Source organism: Peromyscus leucopus, chromosome 5 (assembly GCF_004664715.2).
Source record: "Peromyscus leucopus breed LL Stock chromosome 5, UCI_PerLeu_2.1, whole genome shotgun sequence".
In the NCBI taxonomy this organism is placed as follows: domain Eukaryota; kingdom Metazoa; phylum Chordata; class Mammalia; order Rodentia; family Cricetidae; genus Peromyscus; species Peromyscus leucopus.
The window spans coordinates 133,334,742-133,361,266 of NC_051067.1; the positions used below are offsets into that span (position 1 = coordinate 133,334,742).

Sequence of the window (26,525 nt, forward strand, 5' to 3'; positions counted from 1 at the left end):
GAAGGCAAAAGACAATCAACAGTATTGGAAGGTAGTCAACCAGTATTTGCTGTTCCTTAGTGAAAAAGAAATCAAGTTTTTCAAGACGAACAGAAAGCTGAGAATTTGGTTTGCCTTTCAAGCTCATGTCATAGACTAAGTACTAAGTAGAATCTTGTCTCATGGAGAACACAAGGCAGCAGTATAGTTCTGTAACTAACACTGCACTTAAAATTCTCAGCTGATCCCAGGCAGGTATTAGGCAGGCCGTGTAAATCACGATGAAATTAGAAAAATCTGCAAAGTAGTTACATGGCACTGGTGTCTAGACTAAAAGAGGCGGTAAAAGTGAGTACTTGGTTCATCAACCCCAAGCTGTCTGAACCATCAGTGCTTTGGTTTTAGCTGTTCTCCTCTAAGTGTCTGTTCCAAGGAGAACATTAGTCAAGTAGTAGAGGGTTGAGACTGGTCAAAGGAACAGACACTGAGCAGAATAAACAGATACCAGTGTCTAAACCAGTGCTCTTCAAACTAACAGTCTGCAAATTGTCCACTGTCTCAAGGCAAACAACATTCTGTATCAGAATATATACGCTCAGCATTTCTTTTACCATAAGTCTTGTCAGGGAAGGTGCATGGGGGGTATGGGTAGGGGGCCCAGTATGCTAAACAACAATGTTCATTTTAGAGCATCAGTTTACATTTATGCAATCTCAAAAAAAACCTGGAAGTTCACAGAACATGTAATCTCCTCACTGGCTATACAGTAAAATCCTGTCTTCCCACCACACAACAATCACAGCCTTGAAGTATAAGGGTCTACATACAACACTAGTATCAAATCTCCGTTTGTACAAGAGGAATCTTACTGTAAAAAATTGCAAGTTACTTTCCCAATCACTAAGCAATGAGCATCATCTCAACCCCATTTCTATTAAGGAGTCAAGTATAAAGATCCTTCAAATAATGATGTAATTTAAAAAGACCAATGTGAAATGGCAGGAGCCAACATTTCTGATTTGAAAAAAAAAAAAAAAAAGAGTATCTAAGCTGGGCAGTGGTGGCGCACACCTTTAATCCCAGCACTCAGGAGGTGGAGGCAGGCGAATCTCTGTGAGTTCCAGTCCCAGGACAGGCTTCAAAACTACACAGAGAAACTCTGTCTTTAAAAACAAACAAACAAATAAAAAAAATCTAAAATTAACTAACTGAAGTCCTGCATACATTTCATATTTTCTAAATTAAGCTTAACATGTAGCCAGACTCAATCAGCTATCAAGGAATATTATATTACAAACACTTGAGGAAACATGAACTTCTTCCACATGACTCAAACTATTTCCTAAAATCACTAAAATGAGTTTCCTTTTGTCCTCTGTAATCTATCATAATCAAAGGGACATCTACCCAGAAGCCATGCAGGACTTGTGACACCCCCCCCCCCCCCGCCACATCAAAACAAAACATAACAAAAAAACCTTGATAGGAGACATCTATGATATTCTTTAGAAAGGTTACTTTTTCCCTAAAATGTTACACATATTAACATACAATGGGCTTGACTGGCATTTTAAATCAAGTTTTATTTTTATCTGCAATATAGTAAACATCAAGTTAAATAAATTGTCTAAGAAAAGCGTATGAGAATGCACGACTTCAAAATGGGGCCTTTAAAAGGCAGGCAGATATCTACGCTTTGCGGCCCGCCTGATCTACACAGCAAGTTCCAGACCAGCCAAGATTACACAGTGAAACCCACAAAAGGGACTTCTACCAAGATACCTATCTACTCTCTCCTTAAATTCAAACCTTTTAGATCTCTTACATGAATGTTGCTGTTTCTTCAAAAAAAATTATCTCCAATTTCTCAACTGTTTATACTATCAATGTTCCTAAAACTACAGAAATGTGATAATACTTAAATTAACTCATGAGTTATTAATAGCTCATTAAATAACAAAGACAGGCTTCCCTATTAACTAAGAATTTCATGAAATCCTAATAATCCTTTGATACATCTTTCTTTTAGTAAATTAAGGAGAATGTCTCTAGGAAAAACTGGCTGCAGAGATAGGCATGGCAACACATATCTTCAATCCCAACACTCAGGAGGAAGCAAAGTCAGATGGATCTCTGAGTTCTAGACCAACCTGGTCTACATGAGTTGGAGGCCAGGTGGAGCTAAACAGTGAAACCCTGTCTCCAAAGGTTTGCAAATATATAGTACACTCAAATGAACTCCCCAATATCAAAGGCCACTTAGGTGAATGTAAAGTTAAATTTGAGTTTAAAGCACTTTCCAACTACTCAAATTAGGGTAGAATACTTAAGGGGGCGGCATTTAAATATAGTGTTCTCCTTTTGTTTTTATTACACTTTTGTGCACACATACATACACACAAGCTTGTGAGTGATCGGGGGTTCTAGGGAGCAGTTGTCTCTTCACCTTTCCTTCTTCCCGTGCCAGGGATGAGACTCAGATCTTCATCAGGCTTGCACAGCACATGCTTTATTTACTGAGCTTTCTCTCCAGCCCTCTATCATACTGCTGGTTTCTAAGTACAAATACATTTTTTCTATCTTTTTGGTTCTGAGTCTGACCTTTTAAGACTGAATCATCTTTCCAGCCCAATTTTTTTTCTAAATGAGCAAAGTCGGAGCCCTGGTTTTAAATAAGTCTACATACTCACGTACTGGAATCTTGGTGATAAAAACTACCATGATTTCTTTCCTTTACAGACCCAGTACAATAATTACTCTACATTTTACAAATTTATGAGACTGAACTAAATATTACCTTTGCTGTCACAATTTCCTACAAAAATGTACTGCTCCACCCACTTGACAAAAGAAAATACAATACTAACATCTACCTTTCAATGCCAACTAAAACATGGTAATCATCCAAAATACCTAAGGTAAAATTTATTGACTTATTTGAAATTCTCAAAGAATATATTAAGATTCATATTTTATGTTTTGTCTGCATGTATGTATGTACAATAGGTGCAGAGCAGATGCCCCACTAAGGCAAAAGGCATCACCATATTCCCTGAACTGGAGTTACAGTTGGTTATGAGCTGTCAAAGTGGTGCTGCTGGGGCCTGAACTTGGGTAATCGGGAGATCAGCATGTGCTTATCTTAACCTCTGAGCTCTCCAAAGGCTTCACTCTTTACTCTTCCCTGCATTTTTGACAGTCCTACTTGTGATAACTTTAAACCTGCAAGTCTACAGCCACTTGACTAACATCTTTCACTGGCTCTCCACTGCTTTTCTGTGAAGAAATTCACTTTCTCTGCTAACACAGACACTATTTTATGATTCAGGTCTGACTTTTTAGTCTGGGGACAGTTCCTTTTCCCCAAATTATCAAAAATCCTTGTTATGCTTTTTTTCTTTTTAAAGACAAGTTCTTGCTAATTCCCCCAGTTCTGCTCCTGCCTAAGGCTCTCAAGTTCTGGGATTACTGTCCTGCGCCACTATGTCCATCAATTTCCACACATCTGTCTTTTTAAGTGCAGTTGTACCTCTGAAGACTAAACCTCTTCGCTTCACCGAGCTAAGTTATATAGTTGGGTGAGGTGAGAGGTCATCTTAAGAATCCCCAAACAGCTTTAGCAACATTCTAAATTGTTAGCATTTCTGTCACCACCACACACTATCAAATTCCATGAAAATGAAATACATAGTCTTAGCTGTAGACTTAGCTAAATTAGACAATAATTTAGCATACAACTGATTAAGGTATTCTGCTGCTAAATCAATACATGAGAAATTTCATTTGGACCCACACTGAAATATCTAGTTATTTTATTAATGGAAGCTTTCCAGTGTATTTAAAATTATGGTGGTTTTTTTTAAATTATTGGTTGTTTGTTTTATGCCTTTTAGGACCAGGATACTGTCCTCACCGTTTGGTGAAGTACCAAGTTCAGAGCAGAGAATAAATAAGCAATTTATGTATCATTCACTCATTCATTCTCATATTCTCTCTCTCTCTCTCTCTCTCTCTCTCTCTCTCTCTCTCATACACACACACACACACACACACACACACACACACACACGCCTTAAATACTTTTAGAAAAGTTGATAATACTTGCACTTTCATATATAGCAAAGACAAATTTTTCTTGCTTTATGAACAATACATCCAAAAATACATTATCAACTCCAGTTCAAACATTTTAAAAATTGAAAGACAACGTCTAAGAATATTTGCAGTGTGCTTTTTCATTTGACAGACAGCTTTTTAGCCAGTTGAACATTGTTTTAATACTTACTGCATCTGAAGTTTTGCTTGGATTATTGCTTGGATTAGAAGAATGTGAATTTGAACTATGAAGAGCACTGTGGTTGTGTGAATTTTCTTGTGGAGAGTAACTGGTCCCTTAAAGAGAAAGAATAAAGAATAACCACAGTTGTAATCTATTTTTTTTTAAGCCACACCACTGTAAATACCATTTGACTATCATATCCTATGAATATCAGAAAAAAACATGTCATCCTTGTTTAGTCCAGAGCAGCACTGAATTCATTAAGCCTAGCATCAACGTTGAAATTATAGGTATATGCTGTAACTTCGAGCTCAACTCACACTTTTTATACTACAGGAACTGTCTGATCCTACTACAGATAGACCCGGCTTACAACTAAGATTGCAGAGCTGAGCATCATGGTGCACATCTCCAATCCTGAAACTACAGGCAAAACCAGTAGGATGGCTGTGAGTTTGAGGCCATCCTGTCTATGTAGTAAGGTCCAAGATAGCCAGGGCTATTATGGAGACTTCTCCTAAAACCTAACCAATCCAAACAAAAAACAAAGAAACAAAAACAAAGAAAGGAACCACATTGTCAAATTCCTTTCAAAGAAAATGAAGAAATGTGAAAACTCAAAAGATTTAGGACAAGAGACCACAGAGAACTTGCTGTTTCCATTATTTCTGAAATTATCTTGATTTTTAAAAATAATCCCTAAATGTGCTCTTTAATAGACTTGAAAATTTTTTAAACTAAAATAACATCAAGTTTTTAAGTGTTTAAAATCCAAGGGAGGAACCCATTCAAGTTGGTAAAGGTGACATAAAAAGCTTGCTCCTGGCAGGGCCAACTCTACCTAAAAGTTCTAAACAATGACCCAAGTCTCACCAATACACATCCCAAAGGTCACCAAGGATAACAGTTTCTTCACTACTGTTTTAGGAAAAGTTCACATGGAGGGCTGGGAGCATAGCTCAGTACAAGATTATCTGTCACTCATACCAACACAAAAGACAAGTTTAATTTCTAGCACTAGGAAAATAAAATAAAAACCAAGGTGCATCCATCTAGATGTGTAAAAACTCACCAATAAATGGTGTAAAAAGAGCCAACAAATGTCTGTTTCCATTTACTTTCACCATTTTCCAGGCAAAAGCCACTATAACCGGCATTTCATTATTAATTATATGTTTGGTTTTTCAAGAGAAGATTTCTTTGTGTGGCCTGTTCATCCTGGAACTCACTCTGTAGGCCAAGCTGGCCTTGAACTCAAACATCCTCCTGCTTTTGCCTCCCCAGTGCTGGGATTTAAGGTGAGAGTCACCACTACTTCCTGGCCGTAACTGGCAATTTAAAGGAAAGTATTGGAGACAGTATGGATGCTAACTATGATGAATAAAAACTAAAAGTGGTGTTTGAGATGGGTTAGGTAGTGGTCCTGTGGGCCACGAATTACCAATTATAATTGCAGTAGAGAACAAGAAGGGTTAAGAATTAACAGGAAAAAGAAAGATGAACTGAAAGAGATGGTGATGACTCCTGAGATTCAATGGGTCCAAATGGAAACTATCAGCTGATCTATTCAAAGCTAGAACAGAAGGGAGCAAGTGTATAAATGCAGACTGCCAATCCTCCATTACAGGTCAAAAGTAGATGAACTTGGCCTGGTAATTCATACACATACATTGGCCACTAACAAACAGTAATCAGCAACAGCTATAACCAAGACTGAATTTTCATTACAGAGCCTTTTGTAAGTGAAGTTATGAACAGATTCAAATGTTCAAAAAAGCTACTGATGTCACAAAGGATAAAAGATAATTAACTATTAGATTGGCTAACAGTTAACCTAACATCAATGTGGGTAATTAGATAAAAAGAAATTCACCCAAAAGTCTCACAGTGGAGAAGCCTGATGGCTTTTGCATCTACTTATTACACTTAATCTTGGATGGTATTAAATCATTTTTTCTAAATAAAGTAGGCAATAAATAAATCCAACAATGCAATAAAATCAGAAACCAATCAAAACTAAGCCCAAAGCTGAACAGAGGCAGGCAGATCTCCAAGTTTCACGCCACCTTGTCTCAACAGTTCATATTCATGAGTGAACCTATGTTCCAGAAGAATTTCCTAACTCTAAGAGCTATTCACCATTATCTGTGTGCACAAAATGCAGCTTGCGTTGAACATCACTTTCCCACCAAGAGTCTGAATTTTCTATGTGCTAGGCAGAAGGTATGGGCAAAACTACTCCAAGCTAATTTTAAATCCAATTTGAGCTTGCAAGAGATAGCATTCCAGAGCTACTACCAAAACCTGATGCTAGAAGAATGAAGGGTATTTTTCACAGGCTACTAGTTCGAAAACACTGGGAAGCATGGTCCTGGACTCCTCCAAACTGCACCAGGTGGCTCTTTATACTCTAGGAAATCAACATCATGATAAGGACTACAAATTAGATCCTAAGGATTCAAAACAAATAAATGACAATGACATGATATTAAGGGCCCTAAGACAGTGTTTCTCAACTTTCCTAATGTTGAGACCTTTCACACAGTTCCTCATGTTATGATGACCCCAAACCATAAAATTATTTTCATTGCTACTTCATAACTATAAATTTACTACTGTTATAGATCTTAAGGAAAATATTAAGATGTGTTTTCCAATGGTCGTAGACCACCCTTGCACAGGCTCAGAACCACTGCCCTAAGGTTACTACAATTATCGTCAACAATTATTACACCAAATTAAAAGACTTGGATATATCCTAATTTCCTATCTTGCAGACAAATCATGTAACAATTAGTGTGTGCCACTGGAATGTCTTTACACTATTCATCAAGTTGTTACTCCCATAGATTTTCACACAACAATGTCTATAATAAGAAAAACCACTGATGTTGTCTGAAATGAACACCACCAAAAGAACCTACTAATGAAGGTTGGAGGAGATGCTCTACTCTGACATTTATTTGCTCATAAGAGGCTTGCTAAAGACACACGGTTTACACTATGGACATAGTATTTTATAGGTGGAATCTACTGATCTCTCATAAAGTTAAAACCCAAAAATCTACTTGTAGTGATTATCAATGAAACTTCAAATATTGGCAAACATTCCACTAAATTGATAAGCTTCTTCCCTTAAAAACCTAAGTATTACATGACTGACAAAAGATTATCAGTTAGCTTTTAGGTCAAGGAATACAGACCTTCAAATGGCATGTCAAAAATCCAACACCGTAAGCATCAACACCCACTAGCCTAAGGATAAGTTTTTTTTTTTTTTTTTTTTTTTTGTTTTTTTTTTTTTTTTTTGGTTTTTCCAGTCAGGGTTTCTCTGTGTAGCTTTGCGCCTTTCCTGGAACTCACTTGGTAGCCCAGGCTGGCCTCGAACTCACAGAGATCCGCCTGGCTCTGCCTCCCGAGTGCTGGGATTAAAGGCGTGCGCCACCACCGCCCGGCAAGGATAAGTTTTACAAAGGTAACCAATAAAGCCCTAATTTAGTAAAGAATTTGTAGGGAGCATTTTATTTGAGCTTTACCTTCTGCGTATCATCTTTTCTAAACTTAAGAGGATACAACAGGCAGAGGAGCAAATTTCCCAAGATCAGGGTAATGGCAGCAGTGATGTAAAGCTTGAGTCCTACCCCCAAATAGTGCCAGGCACAACTTTTATGAAATCTCATTTGTCTTTATCTCTATTTACTTCTCTATCAACCCTATGATCAACTTACATATTTTCAGAGTGAGAAGGAAAAAAATATTTTTTCTTACTGTAACAAACAACTAAGGCAAACAGAAAGAATGAGTGTTTGGGGAACAACATGACCAAAGAGCAGGGGCCATCACAACTCAACTCAGTTATACCCAGAACTCAGTGAGTGACCTTTCAAGTGAACAGTAACAGGTAATATATACGCACTCAGATAATCTCCACAGTGTTTTCCCCAATTCAGCAAATGAAACCAAGCTACTTATACGGTCTAGTGTCCTCTCTAAGCTCTTTGGCACATTACTAATAAAACTTCAGCTTGCTTTAATGAAATATTTCCCCGATACAGCTTTAGTAAGAGAAGACTGGGTGTTTAGTGATTCAAGCTTAAACCGTTTAAAAAAAAAATCAAAGTTAGAACAAGTAAATCACCTTAAATGTCTCTTTACAGGGCAATGCTGGGGATGGGTTTTGTGACATTTATGTTTGTATTTTGAGTAAATTAAAGGTTCTACTCTCTTCAACATTTATCTAAGAAGCATAAAATAGAGAAACATGAATCTGTACTGCTTTCAGGGTAAACAATAACCTTTGCATTTTGCTACTTGAATGTTATACCTATACTTCTGCTATTCTGATTCTCCCTGCTTGAAAAAGAAGTTTCGATGCATGAACCAAGCTAAGCTAACTATGGGTTATACTGAAATTTACAAACTACTTACCAGCTAAGTAGTAGTGAGATGCAAAACTGACACTGCCCCAGACAATGTCTCTTAAGTGAGGAGAACAAATGAATTACAAGATAAATTAACAAGAGACTGTACTTGATAGTCAGTGGTCACTTTTGGATCAATGACCATTTTAATGGTCACAACCTCTGAAACAACGGTCATGAATTGAGCTTTTATCATATATACAATATTTACATTGGAATCAAATGATCAGAAGAATGCAAAATATTACACTGTCATTTCTCATATCGATCATTTAAATGTATAACAAAACAATATATGGTAAAAACTATTTTAGTTGCACAGCATTTGAATAGCAGAAATTATAGGTGATACAGAAGATGGTCTGAAGCATCTGGAAGATGAAATGTAGGCCATATTTATAGAAAGACTTGAGTATCTAGATTTAGGTAAGAAGGATGGATATGACATCTTTTACAATCATAAACAGTATCAAAAAACGACTTTGATCTGCTAATAACAAATTTTACATGTTGGTGTAAAATAAACAAACAAACTAAAGAGCTCAATTTGAAAATCAAGGGAAACAAGGCCTGGAAAGCTGGCTCAGAAGTTTAAAACATTGGCTGCTCTTCAGAGGACCTGGATTTGATTTCTAGCACACATATGGCAGCTCACAACCATCTGCAAATCCAGGCCCAAGGATTCCAATGCCCTTTTCTTGCATCCTTTGGTTCCAGGCATGCATGCGGTACACAAACATACATGAAGACAAAACATCCATACACATTACATATTTATTTTAAAACTTTGAAGATACACAAAAAAGCACATGGCTGCTGAATGACAGACCCAAGATATACATACCCCAAGCTAAAGGTGAAGATAAGAACTGTCTCCAAAGATTTTTTTAAGTCTAATAAGGGAAGAGCTTCCTGAGCCAGAAGAAAGCCTAAGTCTTTGCCTGAGAAAATAATTCATCAATACCAGAAACGCCAGAAAAAAACAATCTCTCCACCTGGCACTCCCCTCCAAAAAATTTTATCATATTTCTTTCTGCATTTGTATACAAGATTATAAACAATTATAAAAAACAAACTTTAGCCGGGTGGTGATGGCGCATGCCTTTAATCCCAGCACTTGGGAGGGGGAGGCAGAGGCAGGCGGATCTTTGTGAGTTCGAGGCCAGCCTGGGCTACAGAGTGAGTTCCAGGAAAGACACAAAGCTACAGAGAAACCCTGTCTCTAAAAAAACCTAGATAGATAGATAGATAGATAGATAGATAGATAGATAGATAGATAGATAGATAAGAATCAAAGGCAACCAAATTACACTATATGCAAATATATTTAAATATCCAAGAGAATAGGAAGTACACATAATTTTACCAGCAAAGCAGAGACCAAAGGAGTACACAATATAAACTAGTCAAGAAAATACTTTTCAAAGAAATCTTGAAAAATACAGGGTTTTTTTTCCTCCACAAATTAATGACTATCAAAGAAACAATACACTAAAAATAAGCAAAGAGGGCTGGGAAAACATAAGTCGGTGGTAGGGTATGTTCCTATTCTGAGATAGTTCAAAAGACAGCATAAAAATAAAAATTGTCACTGCTTGTCAGGCACTCAGAAGGTCCTGGGAAAGCAACCACTTCCAGATTCGATTGGCACCTGCTTCCACAGGACGAACTCACTCTATAAACCAGCTCAAAAGCCCACAGCCTGGAAGGTCACAGCTCCAAGCAGACAAATCTACTTCTGCCTGTGAAAAGCCAGTCAGTGAAACAGATGTTGTATTCGTGTTTCTACCTACAGAGTGAGTGTTTTCTCAACCTTGTTGAAGAAGCTTCTCTCTGCAAGCAGCACTGGGTAATGCAGAAACACAAGCCTGGCCTGAGTGCTGAGAACAAGTGATTGTTCAGTCCCAAGGACATCTATACCAAGCACCTCAGGCTCAGGGAATGGCACAGAACATGAGAAGGCAATAATGCAAGAGCAAGAGGATAGGGAAGAGCGCTGTGAACAGAACATGGCAAAGAGCACGCAAGCCGTCAAGATCAATCAACACTCCAGCAGGGAGCACTACTAGACTTCAAAAGTCACACACACAAATGTGTGCATGTGTGTTTGTGTCTGTGTGTGTGAAGGGGACTCGTGGAGGACAGATCCACAGATAATGGGGGAGTGCCAGTTGAGGGTAGATACAGTCAAGAAACACTGAATACATATATGAAACTGTCAAAGAATTGTTGGGGAAGGGAGATGGAATGAATGAAGAAATGAACACCACTCACAGCAATGTCACTAAGAAACATATGATCAAGAAATCACAAAGCACATATACAGACAAATGGGAAAGGGCAGACAGACCTCTGTGTGTTCAAGGCCAGTCTGATTGACCTAGTGAATTCCAGGTCACCTAGAGCATCGTCTCAAAAACGCAAACAGAAAACAGAATTTTAGAATGCCAGATAATGAAAGATTAAACCAATCTGTATAGCAACTGGAGATTATAAATATAATGTGTGCACAAGCAGAACATAAATATAATGATATAATTTTTAGAAATGAACCTCTATGAAATAAGTATCTGACTCTGTGAATGCAAGAGGTCATCAAATATTAAAATAAAGTAAAACTCCAATCAACAATGACACTCATCTTCATAGTCCAATGAACCTGCTAAATTTAAGTTTAAACATTTTAAGAGCACCTATGCAGAGGAAAGCTATATATAACTGGCAACTGAGACCTTGATCATAGCTTAATGCCAGAAGGTAGCATATCATCCACTAGGTCTTGTGCTAAGAGGGAAATATTACAGAATTTTAAAAATATTATTGCATTTATTTGTACATATGTACAGGTGTGTGTCTGAGTGCAAGTGCACACATGCCATGGCTCAAGTGTGGAAGTCAAAGGACAACTCTGTAAGAATCAAATCTCTTCCCCCTGTGGTTCCAAAGGACAAAATTCAAATGGTCAGAGTTGAGAGCTAGCACCTTGAAAAACCTGCTCAGCTACCTGGCTAGCCCCATACAATTATTTTTTAAGCTAGTGTATCACATGAGCTATAGCACTAAGGAGATAAGAATTCAAAATTGAAGCAACTATAATTTAGGCCAAAGAAAACTACAAAACAAACAATAAAAAAATTCGGGCTTAGCCGGGCGTAGTGGCGCACGCCTTTAATCCCAGCACACGGGAGGCAGAGGCAGGCAGATCTCTGTGAGTTTGAGGCCAGCCTGGTCTACAAAGCAAGTTCCAAAACAGACTCCAAAGCTACATAGAGAAACCCTGTCTCGAAAAACAAAACAATTCAGCTGGAGAGATGGCTCAGCGGTTAAGAGCACTGGCTGCTCTTCCAGAAGTTCTGAGTTCAATTTCCAGCAACCACATGGTGGCTCACAACCATCTGTAATGAGATCTAGTACCCTCTTCTGGCCTGCAGGCACACAGGCAGACAGAACACTGTATACATAATAAATAAATAAATCTTAAAAAAAAAAAAAGAAAGAAAGAAAAGAAAAGAAAATTCAAAGTAAGAAATCTGCAGAACTGCCAGCTCTACTGGGTGGAGTAGTCAAAACCAGCTAAACATATCAGCTTAGTCAGTGGGATCAACACCCACTCTACAGTTACCAACTGCCTGTTTTGATGACTATTGCATTCTTCTATGCCAAATGACAGACATTATTGAGCACATATTAATTTACCCCATAATATACTCATTATACATTTTTATTGTTATATATTATTAGTCACACCTGTCTTACCCTGCATACCTCCACATGCAAGAGCAAGCACACACTTAACATGAACACTCTTCTCATGTAACAATCACTTAATCTTTGGACAGTTATTACGTGCTGAAACTCCTATAAGAAACCAACAGAGTAAAAGACGTCTCTCATTTATATAGCTTCATCTAATTTCCAAAACACAATGGGGTAGGCATAGTTCCAATTCAGGGCTCTTGATAACCTGAGGCCTTTTGAGTCTATGTTGAACTGCTTAGCTCATTCTGACAGCCAGGTTTGGGAACCATATGTCCACTTTAACTACAAAATATACTACACCACCTTTTCAAGTCCCCGAAATATACTCAAAAGCAGACTAAAATCCAGAACTGCATTTTATTCTTAGTTCTAGGAGTCTGTTTTCACAATGATGGTCTAGGTATATACTTGGCTATAAATGTCAGACACTGTATCATCACTACTTTTGTGTTTTGCTTTCTTTCAGTTTATCGTAGAAATACAGAGCAGCAACAATATGTACCTCGGAAAATAGTAGCTCAAGAACCTTAGAAGTTCAAAATTTAAAAATTGCCATTGGTATATTATATATACATATACTGTAATTGTTCTACAGTATGTGATGACCAAATATTAAAATGCACATTATTCAGGCAGAGAGGCTCAGATTTTATGAGCAAAATGAGAAGCAAATGTGGTCTACTTGATGTCATTCCATACTAGAAACAAATATTGCTGCTTTTAGTTAACACCAATAACTGAACTCCTTTCCTTGAAAAATGTTTGTCCACATAATGACAATGTGATTAGAAAGGACAAAAACAACAAAATTATGTCACTGGTAATAATAATGAAATAGCTTGATTTTGATAACATTGAGGATATTTTGTATTTATCTACACAAGACACCTATACATGAGTATCACCAGTCATTAAACTGCTAATAGATAAAAATATTAGCAATCTATATGGTTGTAGAACTGAATGAAAGTTAGGCTGACTGCATTAAGTCCTAGGATGGTAGGCAAATCTAAAACTGCTTAATGCTCAAGGACAGACAAGACAAGACCAGGAGGCAGATCCTTAGACTCACATGCACATTATCCTGTCATTTACACCTTATCAATAAATAAATGTAATTTAAAAAAGAGGTTTTGTCAGTCAGTAAAGGCAAATGCAACCAAGGCTAAATACCTAGTTTGGGCCACAGGAACCATACGTTAGAAGGAAAGAGTACACCCCTACACCTGTCCTCTGGCTCCACAAAAACACACGTACAGAACCAAAGCTGACTAGCTAAAAGCAGCATATGTGTTTACATTAACAAGACAAGTGGTGTGCTTTTGTTCTTTAATTCCCCTAATGACAGGACACTTTCTGGTGCCCTACAGATGCTGCTCCTAACTACTTCTGCTCCACCATTTAAACTTAAGCATTCCTACTTAATGAACTCTTAACTTAAATAGCTCTTCTGAATCTTATTCTTTCCCTGACACTTGAATCAGCCCATTTCAGTTCCCAAATTCAACTTGCTCTCTAGCTACAAAAATCAGTCATATGAATGAACACGAAGACATTTTCACACTTTCACTGCTCCTAATCTTCAATTTGTATTGTGCATGTGTATTCATATGGAGGTACACTCGTGTGTAGGGGTGCAATGTTCATGAGGATGCCAGAGGACAACTTTGGATGTCATTCTTCAGATGTCATCTTGAAATTTGCTTTAGGAATAAGGAGCAATGTATACGATGTCTGTAGCAGACCCTACCACACCCAAATCTTGTTTTATCTCTCTGAACAAAATCATCAAGCTTGGTTATAAGACAAACTTCAAAAAAGCCCACAAAAATATTAGAGGTTATTTATAATTAAATCTTCCAAAGTCCTAGTAAAGACAATCAAATTATTTGAAAAGAATAATGCTAATAAAAGATAAACTAATTGTGAAAGGGTTTGTTATTTTATTTGATTTTGAGATAGGTCTCACCTCATAGCCCAGGCTAGCTCTAACTCACAGTCCTTGTCCTTGTTTTCTGACACAAGCTGGAGTTATTGGGAACTTCAATTTACAGTGCACCACCACCATCCCTGGGCAGGTGATGCTGTGTGCACAAGAGAGCAAACACAACTTTTAGATGTTTGTTTGCTAATAAGAAAAAGAAAAGGTTTAGATTTGGGTGGAATTGGAGAATCTGGGGGAGATAAAAACCATAATCAAAATATACTGTATGAAAATCTATTTTCAATTAAAAAAAAAAAAAAACACAAGAAACAAATGAAAGAGGAAAGCAAACTGAGGATGCCAGGAAGAGCAAGCCAGTCAAGAGCGTTCCTCCAGGGTCTCTATTTCAGTCAGTTCCTGACTGACTTGCCAGCATGATGGATTGAGACCTGACCTGTAAGCCCCTTCCTCCCCAAGCTGCTTTTGGTCATGTTCTGACACAGCCTACAGAAGCAGACACTTCTCCTGCCTCAACCACCTAGGTGCTGAGAATACAGGCTTAGACAACATCTCCTTTAAATAAAAACCTGGGGTCACTGAGATGACCAGCAGGTCAAAGGACTGATGGACTGATTTGATCCCCTAAGCAAACATGATGGAAAGAGACAATCATCCCCAACAAGTTGTGTTTTAATCACTACACAGCATGCAGATGACTACACATCCACACACACACACAAAATAAATACATGGAAACATTTTGAATATCCGTACCTTCCTATGTCTAAATCCAAACAGACTTTTCACTGAAACAAAGTATCATTAAACAGGACCAATTTGACAAAGTTATCAGTTTACACACAGTTAAGAATTGCTAGACAATGATAAAAACATGGTTTTTTCTTTATATCTTAAGAGAATCTTGACAGGGACTGAAGTACTTATTTTTTAGCGTGCGCGCGCGTGCGCGCGCGCACACACACACACACACACACACACACACAGGTGTGTGGGTGGGGGGACACATGGTTTAACAAGCCAAAGGCTACTCCTACTCTCAATTGTGGCCCACATTTTGCAGCCAATGACATGGGCTGACCCACCCACAGTTTTTAGAATGCTTTCCTCACTGAACCTCCAGAAGACACTCTTGGTAGGTACTCTTCTTGTTCTGCCAATAACTCCTCAATCTCTTGTGCTAAATCTCTTCCTCACACCTTAAGTCTCATGGCAATTCCCCAGGCTTCACTTCTTCTTTATGTACAACAGGTATTGGCAACTTCCTATTTGAATCTGGTTACATCCTTCCTACATATGGTTGCTTTAGCAATAATAGCAAAATTCAAGTTCCCCAACACTAGCAATGGTTGCAATAATGATTTTACAATGGCGTGAAAGCAACATTCATTCAGCAGACGTTATACTTCAAATATTTATCTTTTCCCGGGTATCAGTACATGGTAGGATTCTGATCCATCTGTAGCTCCAAGTCAGACATAGGACAACTCAGACAGATACACTCAATTCATTTGACTTAATCATATTTTACAGCATGTTATTTGAAAGACTCAATGACTACAAAACCGCAATTTACTATCTGGCCTTTACAAAGTCTGCAAACTCCTAGTACTCATTTACTTTCTAGAGTTAAGTGGATTCTTTCAAGTTCTATCTTTGCGCTAGCAAATCCATCTCAAAGCTCTGCCTTCAATTCCAGACTCTTCCTTACCAATCTACCTAAATATCTCCATTTGGTTGCTAAACCAAACACTCCAATGTAAGACAAACAAACAAAACCCACCTCAATGTCTCTGTTTCTTCCAACTTCTCTGAACGCAGCACACATGGTAAGGTTCAAATTCCAAGAGTTATTGTTTACACGTTTTAGATGATTCCTTCAAAAATAGGGTCATCATTCAACTTTTATCAAACCATGCACCACAGGCCAGTTTCTCATTTTGGAGTACTCAAAATCTCTTAGAGTAACCCTATATCTCTCATTCCATCTTGCACTCTTCTGGGTAAGGTAAGGGAGCAGACAGAGAAAAAAGGTGAAAAATAGGCCAAAAGAATATTTTACTGAACTCCGGACCATTTTGAAGCTATTCCTTTAGTTTTTATTTGGGCTGCTTATTGTTCATACAGCTAACGTTGACACTGTGTGTTGCTAGTTTCATAGTACTGCTACTACACTGTCATACTGTTGGCACTGAAAACACATTCAGTTATGGCCTAAAAGTTTATCAGTCAATTATAAAATGTAGCTCCTGTTAGAAAAGACAGCATAGGCCGGGTGGCGGCGGCGGCGGTGGCGGCACACGCCTTTTAATCCCAGCACTCGGGAGGCAGAGGCAGGTGGATCTTTGTGAGTTCGAGGCCAGCCTGGTCTACAGAGTGAGATCCAAGACAGCCAGTACTACACAAAGAAACCCTGTCCTGGAAAAAAAAAAAAAAAAAAAAAACCCACAAACAAACAAACAAAAAAACAGTATAGGAACAGAGTCAGAATAGAGTGGTTAACAAAAGGGAATCCAGAAAAAATGAAAACAGGCAACAAAGGATGAAGGCAGCAGCTTGTAAACTGCTAGTCTCCTCAGACCTCCTGATCAACAAGTTGAAGGGAGATTTTCCATGCGAGTACTGTATGCTGTTATTTATGGCTTTTTGAGCACATCACTGTTTTACATTACCTGCCAAAGCACCTTCTGTTTGGTTTAATAAAGAGCTGAATGGCCAGGCGGTGGTGGCGCACGCCTTTAATCCCAGCAGGTGGATCTCTGTGAGTTCGAGGCCAGCCTGGGCTACAAAGCAAGTTCCAGGAAGGCGTAAAGCTACACAGAGAAACCCTGTCTCAAAAAACCAAAAAAAAGAAAGAAAGTAAGTTATAAAAATAAATAAATAAATAAATAAATAAATAAATAAATAAATAAATAAATAAATATCTGAATGGCCAATAGCTAGGCAGGAGAGGATAGGCAGGACTTTCCAGGCAGAGATAGGAACTCTGGAAGAATTTTAGAGGCGGGGGATTCGCCAAGGAGACCGGAGGAAGTCGGATATATAGTATGGAGGACAGGTAACAAGCCATGTGGCAGAACATAGATTAATATAAACAGGTTAAAAGTTATAAGAGGTAGTTGGGAACAAATCTAAGCTAAGGCCAAGTTTTCATACCTATTAAACCTCCATGTCAATTCAGGAGCTAATGTTACAAAGAAAGTCTGATTACAGACTGTAACCATTTGTGAGTTCTGAAAATCAGGCGATGTAGTCTAAAGGACTGGGAGAAGAGAATGACACAGATAGGAGTTGACATAAAAGCCCTAATCAGAGCAGTCAAGATTATCTATCAGCTATATACCTGGCTTTTAGTTATTTATCATAATCGATTACACAGGCATTTTCATGTAAAAACTACCTGTGTTTATTAGACAAAGGCCATTTCATCTTGAATAATCTTTATACTCCATCAACCATCCTTTCATACACAAAAATACCCAAAAAAAACCTTTGAAAATTTGGATGTATCCATAAAACATACTAAACAACCACTTTGAGAAAGAATAAGAAAGTTCAAGTTACCACACTCTCAATTCTAAAACTATTTCACAAAGGTCTACTATCTAACCAGTATGGTTCTGCTACTATGACATATACAAAACAAGCACACAAAGAATCATGGACAATGCTACTAAGAATACATTATAAGGAATGGACACTAAACGGGAAAACTCAACATCCACAGCAGAAGGAAGGAAACTGAGGCATTTTACAACATATGCAAAAAAAGATGAAATACTTAAATAAAAACTCTAAAATTGTTTGAAACTTCTAAAACAAAGTATATGGATGAATCTCATTGACATGGGTCTTTGTGATAATTAGAGCATGACATCAGAGCACAAACAACAAAATAAAAAATAAATGGATCACAGCACAAAAAGCATCTATATAGACGCAGCAGATGCTGTCTTACAAAAATGGGAGAAAATGCTTTAAATCCAAGAACCTCGTAAGGTCCAAATATGTAAAATACACGAGGAATGTATCATACACAGAATCAAGTCATCCATACCAGAAGAATAAACACTGAATGAAACACAGGATCCCAGCCTGTGATCTTTCTGTGAGTACAGAAGCTGGGCTAACTGCAGAAACCAGGAAAGTGAAGACGCTGGGGTGGGGGTGGAGTAGAAGGAGCGCTAGAGAGGGGGATGGTAGGACACAGGTTCTATGATGGGAAAATAGGAAAAAACTGGGTGTGACACTATTTTAACTGCACAAGTGGAAAGCAGGAAAATTCAAAGGGAGAGGGATTGAGGGTGGGATAAATAACACTAAGGAAGTTTGAAAAAGACATAAGGAAACATCTTGCTTAAAAACACGTTAGTATACATACTTTGAAAAAGATACCCCACATCAGGTGGTAAGTGATGTGCTCAAAAAGCCATAAATAACACACAGCGCTAGGCATGGAAAATCTCCCTTCAACTTGTTGATCAGGAGGTCTGAGGAGACTAGCAAACCAGTTTACAGGCTGCTGCCTTCACCCTTCATTGCCTATCAGAGCCTGGAGGTAAGACAGACCCCTTTGCTGAAGACACCACACACTTGAGACACAGCTCTTAGAGGAATCAAGCTGGAGCTGACCTGAAAGCCTCCTGTCTGAGGACTAGCTCTCACAGCATCCAAAGGTGTTATCCAAGCTGTCCAGGAAGAAAAGTCAACAATAGTTCTACCAGTTGGGATGCCTATGAACCGCAACAATAATCAGAAACGGAAGATATCCCTCAAGGTGAAATAGTAGCAAGTGTATCTTGGGGTAACCAACAGCTGTCTAATTGGATTGAAGGCTTTGTCAATAAAAGGGAGTTATGCCTGGTAATATAAATCCGGACCACTACCCTGTGGTGACTTTACAGACTACAAGAAACCTTTTTTGTTTTTGTTTTTTTGTTGTTGTCGTTGTTTGTTTTCCGAGACAGGGTTTCTCTGTGTAGCTTTGCACCTTTCCTGGAACTCCCTCTGCAGCCCAGGCTGGGGCACAGCACAACTTTACTAAACCAGTACAATCTCTAACTGCACTCTAAACATTTCCACATATGTCTACAGATAATTGTAGACCTCTTCACTCAACAAAGCAGCTTCTTTCTGCAATAGACACAGACCATTAGAGAGTCAGTAACTGGTCAAAATGCAGAGAGCTGACTGTGAGGTCCCAAAACAGACATCAGATAGCCTCTACATACTAGGACCTAAGGCTCACAGAACACTGCAGAAGAGGTAGCAGAAAAGACTTTAACAACCACTACAACAATGTGTCTTCTAGACTTACCAGAGAAGTTCCACTCATGAAATCTCTATGTTAACATAGACACCTAAACAAGACCTGCACAGTACCAGGTAACAGTGCCAATCAACATGGGAAAATCCTATTTGAAGAGCTGCAATGACTGCTGAAAGTCAGTCTTCTCCAGGGATAAGCCCCTGATAGGTTATATAGGCTACCCAGTCCTAAATGAGCAGCACTAAACACATAACATATAAACAATACTAATGGACAGAGCACATAAACGTGTGTGTACGTGTATGTCTAATACATGTACCAACAAAGAGGTCAAGAATCTGAGAGGGAGTCAGGAATATGGGAAGTGCTGGAAAAGGAAAGGGTAGAAATGAATAGTACTCGTGTATGAAACTCTCATTTTTTTTTTAAAGAAAGAAAAACTCTAAATAATGAGATAGAATGGTTTTGAAACCAAATACCCAGGGGATTCTAAACATCTACAATATATGAGCATCCAAATACTACATACTCTACAATGTAAAAATACCCTACAATATATAAGAAACCAAATACTCTGACAACACCAAGGTTCTCTTACGATTCAAGACACAAAATGTCACTAAGACTTCAGAGGCAAATGAGCACTACAAACTCCATATGGGTCCTACTAGATCTCATTAGAATTGCTTACAAAAAGGAAAAAAGGGATACAGTCAAAACTCAGTATCTAGGGGCTCCCTATCTGAGGATCCTACCAATCATAGTACAAAAATATTGAGGGTAAGGATAAGTAAGATGGTTCAGCAGATAAAAGTGCTTACCAAGTAATCTAGATGCCCGAAATCCAAAATAGAAGGAGAGAAATCCCCAAAACTTGTCCTGAATCCCACACGTACACATCATAGCATACTCTAATCACACACACAAACTAAATGTTTTTTAAAACTTGGGAGAGTCACACTGAACACCCATGCAGACTTTTTCTTGCTACCATTTCAAAAGGACAGCATAGCAACTACTTCTAGGATACTGTACTACACTACACATCAATGTTACACAGTACTACATACCAATATTCTGCAGATGACCTGTATATGGTATCCTAAATATACTTTCTATATAGGCCTTAAACATGGCAGATATGGATTTGAGAGGGACACAGAACCAAAATCGCCAGAACACCAAGATAACTATATCTCTCTAGATTTTAAGGGCCTGTGGTTTCCTTATCATCAAGGCTCAAAATTATAGTTTCAAGCATATTTAAATATTTTTTTAGGCTTTAACTTATTAATGTCTATCCCAGATCTCCCACCACTAATCACAATTCTTACTTCCTGAACTCCACAATTCCTAAGCCATGTAAGAGTGGCTTGCAAACTTCTGTGTAAATCCTCAGACTTTTGCAGCATGATAGATAATCCTGCATATCATCAAGTTCCCACCACCCACAAGTTTGTACACACTTGGTCTAGAGGCATTCCTATATACTTCAAGCAATCATAAACCAAATTCTGAAAACCATAGTACAATGTTACTGGTCATGCCAAAAAAATGAAAAGTACAGGGCTGCCTCTGAAACCGAGTGAACAAAAATGCACTTTTTGAAAAACTGACAAGACTTAAAATCACTGGCTGTATATGTTAAATCCTCTGAAGAGGGGGAAATTATGTTCAAGTACTTTATAAAGAAAGATTCTAGGAAAACCAAGCGCTGACCATTTTGATCCTATCATGAATACAAAACGTGATTAAAACAGTAGCCACTGTAACTCTTTTGATTATTGCATTTCAATAAATTGTTACTACTCTCTAAAATTATTCATCATTTTCAAAACTCTGAAATGACAGGATATATATGAAATATTCTTTAAGAATGATAACTTAGAGCTGGAGAGATGGCTCAGAGGTTAAGAGCACTGGGCTGCTTTTCCAGAGGTCCTGAGTTCAATTCCCAGCAACCACATTGGTGGCTTACAACCATCTGGATTGAGATACAGTGTCCTCTTCTGGCCTGCAGGAACATATGCAGGCAGAACACTGTATACATAATAAATAAATAAATGAGAGGGGGGGAGGGAAAGAGAGAGAGGGAGAGAGGGAGGGAGGGAGGAGGGGGAGAGAGAGAGAGAGAGAGAGAGAAAGAAAGAAAGAAAGGAAGGAAGGAAGGAAGGAAGGAAGGAAGGAAGGAAGGAAGGAAGGAAGGAAGGAAAGGAAGGAAGGAAGGAAGGAAGGAAGGAAGGAAGGAAGGAAGGAAGGAAGGAAGGAAGGAAGGAAAGAAAGAAAGAAAGAAAGAAAGAAAGAAAGAAAGAAAGAAAGAAAGAAAGAAAGAAAGAAAAAACTTTAAAGTAGGAATCTGACTTATACACTCCAAGAATTACGAGGACAGTGTGGCTAAAACTCCAGAGACAAAATAGGGGGAGGACCAAATAAGCTGTCTTGAGGGTAGCCATAGGACAACCAAGAGCATATTTTACACAAGGTAACAATCTGCTAGCCACACGTGACTAAGGAGTTGAATGAAGATGCAGAAGAGAACACAAGCTAGTATTACAGGCCTGAAAAACAGAAGATGCCTTTCATCATTTAACAATTATGAATGGAACAGCAAAACAAGCAGCCACGTTTAGACATTACAATATATTCGCAGTATATCCAGTACAATATATACCACAAGCCTGGCGGCAGTGGCGCACGCCTTTAATGCCAGTACTCGGGAGGCAGAGCCACGTGGATCTTTTTGAGTTTGAGGCCAGCCTGGTCTACAGAGCAAGATCCAGTACAGGTTCTAAAACTACACAAAGAAACCTTGCCTTGAAAAAACAAAAACAAACAAACACACACACACACACACACACACCACAGACAAGATATATGCCACAATGGACATGCTGAATAATCCGTAGGCTGGGTGTAGCCAATTAGAGAAAGTAGCTTGCAAATTCACACCTAAGAAGTATAAATATGTAAACCAGGCCAGAAGAGGTAATAACATCTAATACACCAAAGACTGGACATCTACCACGAACAAAGAACTCAAGCTAGGAAAGTTAGAAAGGCTGTAGCTAGCTACTCCTTGAAATGTTTGTGCTTTATTTCAAGGCCAACAGGAAGTAACTGAAATAGTACAGTTGACAAATTAGCTTTCTATAAAAAGTGACTGAGGCCAGCCTGGTCTACATAGTGATAGTGGATAAAGTGTTGAGAACAACCTGTGAGGGAAGAGAGAAGCGTATGTCAACTATCTAATTCCAGCCAAAAAATACTGTCAAACATGGAAAAGGTGCTTATAAGCGGCTTCAAACGGGTCAGGGAGACTCGGTGGATGCTATGGACAAAGAAAGATATCAAAGTCATGATCTTTTAAACTAGATGTGGTGGTGCATGGCTGTAGAGGGCAAATGAAGGCTAACCTTAGCTATAAAGCCAGCTTGCGCCAGCTAAGAAAGAATAAGTAAAGAAAAAGCAAGATAATAAGATTCATTAAACCTCAATACTTTCACTCAATTATAGAGGCCTACAGATTATGCTAATTCTAGATATTTGCAAATTCCATTTCTAGAAATCAATAATAAAACTTAGGTTTTATTATTCACACTCCATTTGCATTCTATTAAACCTAGAAAGTTAACATACCTCTTCATCAATCCTAAATGGCACTTTAAGGTTGAATAACTGAGACAGAGATTCAAGAAGTCAAAGGCAGCTAAGTGAAGAACAAGTTAACGTGTGTTTTCTGGGAGATACTGATCTTAATCCTAAGTGATCAGCCCTAAACACATCCAAGTAAAGGCAATGTAACTGGACTCAGTAGGGTAAAGGGTGTGTGTATGTGTGTATTGATGTGTATAAAGAAAAGACAGAATAAATCATGAGTTCTAGAAGTGGTTGGGAAATACAGAAGGAACTGGAATGACATAGAAATATGCCAATCCAGTCTACTCATGTATAACATCCTCAGGTAATTTTTCCTGAACTTTAATAAACTTATAAATATTGGGGCCAAAAAGATGGCTTAGAGATTAAGACCACTTGCTGTTTTTGTGGGACATGAATTCGATTACCAGCACCAATGTGGCATGCATGTGATACACATACATACATGCAGGCAAAACACTTATACATATAAAATAAAAATCTAAAAAATATATAAAGATTGAAGGAGCCAAAGGGGGTAGCCAAGGAAATAATGCAGTACAGCATTCTCATGTGTAAAATCCTCAAATAATTTATAAAAATTGTGTAATGCCTTTTTATAATTTATTTTAATTAGAATTACTTTTTTGTGTGTACATGTGGATTCCAGAAGACAACTTGTGAATCAGATCTCCCCCTTCATGATAAGTATCCTAGAAACTGAACTCAGGTCATCAAGCTTAGGAGGCAAGTACCTTCGCTCTCTGAAACATACCACCAGCTGAGTATTTTCAGTTTAAAATTTAACCCACTAGTAACAAAAATTAGTATTTTAATTAATACCAAGAATTTATGATATTGAGTATTTTTTAAATTAACATACCAAGTGTTAGAGGTTTCTTTATGGTATTTTTAAAATACAACTTGTTTTTTAAGATCCTTCCTCCACATTCCCTCTCTTTTACACCTTTCCATCCTCAATAAACTTTTTCGGTTTTCATGTCATAGGCATCTTTTATGACCCTCCCCATCTCGTTCTGGAGACCTATTTTCCCTCTCTCCCTTATAGTTTCATGACCACAATCAATGATACGAATACACATAAAAAAAATCTAAGATCTGGGACTGAAGAGATCCATCAGTCAGTAAAGTACTTGCTGGACAAGCATTAGGACTCAAGTTCTACTCCAGAATCCATGTTTTTTAAAAAAGGACATTGTGGTCTGAGTTTGTGATCACACAGCTGGAAGGAACAAACAAGCAGATGCTGGCCACCCAAGGAAATCTACTAGAATTCCAAGGAAGTGAGAAAAATACAAAATCTAAGATACGTATATGAAAGGGAACATGCAGTTATTTCATTTCCCGAGTTTGGGTTATTTCATTTAGTATTTCCACGCTCATCCATTTTCTTCAAAATTTCATTTTTCTTTATGACTGAGTAAAACTGCATTACACACAGAAACCACAACTTTATCACCTTTTCATCAGCTGATGTACATCTAAGCTGATTCCATTTCCGTGCTATTCTAAACGGAACAGAAATAAACATGGATGTGCAAGAATCTGTGGTAACAGAATGTAGCTCTCATCAAAGCTACTCTTTGCAGGGGGTAGAGCATACTACTGAAAGCCCCAACTGGTAAAAATACAGAGAACAACTGACCATAGGGTACCCAGTCCCAACTAGTATGAATGTACAATATGATCCATACACTAAGATTCAAGAAACATCCAGAAAAGGGGACAGAAGCGATTGTAAGACCCCAGACCAGGAAGTCTGCTGTGAGACTGTGTTTCCTGGAAATGACAGGGAAGCCACACACAGGTCTCAGCAATATGGCTTCCTAGCAAGACCTGAGGAAGGACAACACCAATAGAAATGCTAAAACTCTCATGGGTCCCACCCTCAGAGTAGACAATCTCTGCTGCGAGAAGATTTAGTCTTCTCCAGGGATAAGCTCCTAATCCAACATCAAGTCCTGCAAACATACAAACAACCCTAAATGGATGCAGCAAGTCGTACGTGTGTGTGTGTGTGTGTGTGTGTGTGTGTGTGTGTGTGTGTATGAGTGTGTGTGTATGAGTGTGTAGATAGATATATACACACATAACATATAAATATTACACAATTAAGGAAAGAGGACATGAATCTGAATTGAGCTTAGAGGTGGAAGATCTATGAAGGATTAGAGGAAAGAGCGGGTAGGGGGAAAATGATGCAATTCTGTGGAGTTTTTTAAACTGCAAATTTAAAAACACTCCCTGTGGTAGACTAGAGTCCTTTGGATGTATGCTCAGGAGTGGAACTGTAGCTGGATCTAGTTGTTTTTTTCTCAGAGAAGTCTGTTCTTGAAAATGAACAGTAAATTTAATAGACAACTTAAGACAAACTAGAAGCCACACTGATAGAATTAACTAAAGTAGTATCACTCACAAATACCCACTGTCTGTGCCTCTACAATGTAGGGATTAACAGAATGTGTCCCAAATCTGACTATTTTCAGTCCTTTTAGTTTACTTGGCACCTTTAGTATATATAGTACAACTGAGTTCGGTCTACAGTATTCTTGAAATTCTTCAGCCTTCCTCAATTTAAACTTAAACATCAAAGGTGGCTCTTTTGCTGTCAGAAGAGACCAAGGTTCCTACACTATCCTTCTGGCTGGGAATTTCAGTTAGCGTGTGTTTGTAGGATATATAGCAGACTCCTGCAAAAGTCACCAGTTTCTCCTACACAACTTTTAAGGAGTATTAATAAATTTCAATTTGGTTCTTTGTAAATAGTAACCAAGAAGTCATGTGCCTGGTACATTCAGTAGAGTCAGGGCCAAGACCCTCTGCTGACTCCCCATGGGAGGCCTTACCTTGTTGGAGGAGAGAATGGGGGGTGGGTTGGGCAGGGGGAGAAGACAGGAGGGGGATCTATGATTGGTATGTAAAATGAATAAAAAAATGCCTTAATAAAAAGAAAAAGAGGTCATGTGTTCAGTCAAAATGCTAAAATCTAGCAAAGCTTTAACCTCCAAATTTGAACTAAGGTATGCCTAAGTGTGATTTCCAGTTGATATTCTTCACCTCCACACACACTGCCAAATTCAAAAAGGATACTTCTCAGAGACCTTAGACTCCCACTCAGTACTCACGAGTTTCCCCTGCTCCCAATACTGTGCACCAAGTACCAGGCAAGTACTCTCTCACTGAAGCAGACCCTCAGCCCTTCGACATTTTCTTCTTCAC

General features: G+C 38.3%; 1 protein-coding gene across 8 annotated transcripts in view; it reads right to left on the reverse strand.

Annotated features, from left to right (window-relative positions):
* Positions 1-26,525, reverse strand: part of Wac (WW domain containing adaptor with coiled-coil) — a 70,829-nt gene that overhangs the window by 24,834 nt on the left and 19,470 nt on the right. For all 8 annotated transcript variants that reach the window (XM_028873162.2, XM_028873187.2, XM_028873154.2 and 5 more), the window contains one exon: positions 4,265-4,371. In XM_028873162.2, the coding sequence (XP_028728995.1) occupies positions 4,265-4,371 (107 nt within the window). The remainder of the gene's footprint in view (positions 1-4,264; positions 4,372-26,525) is intronic.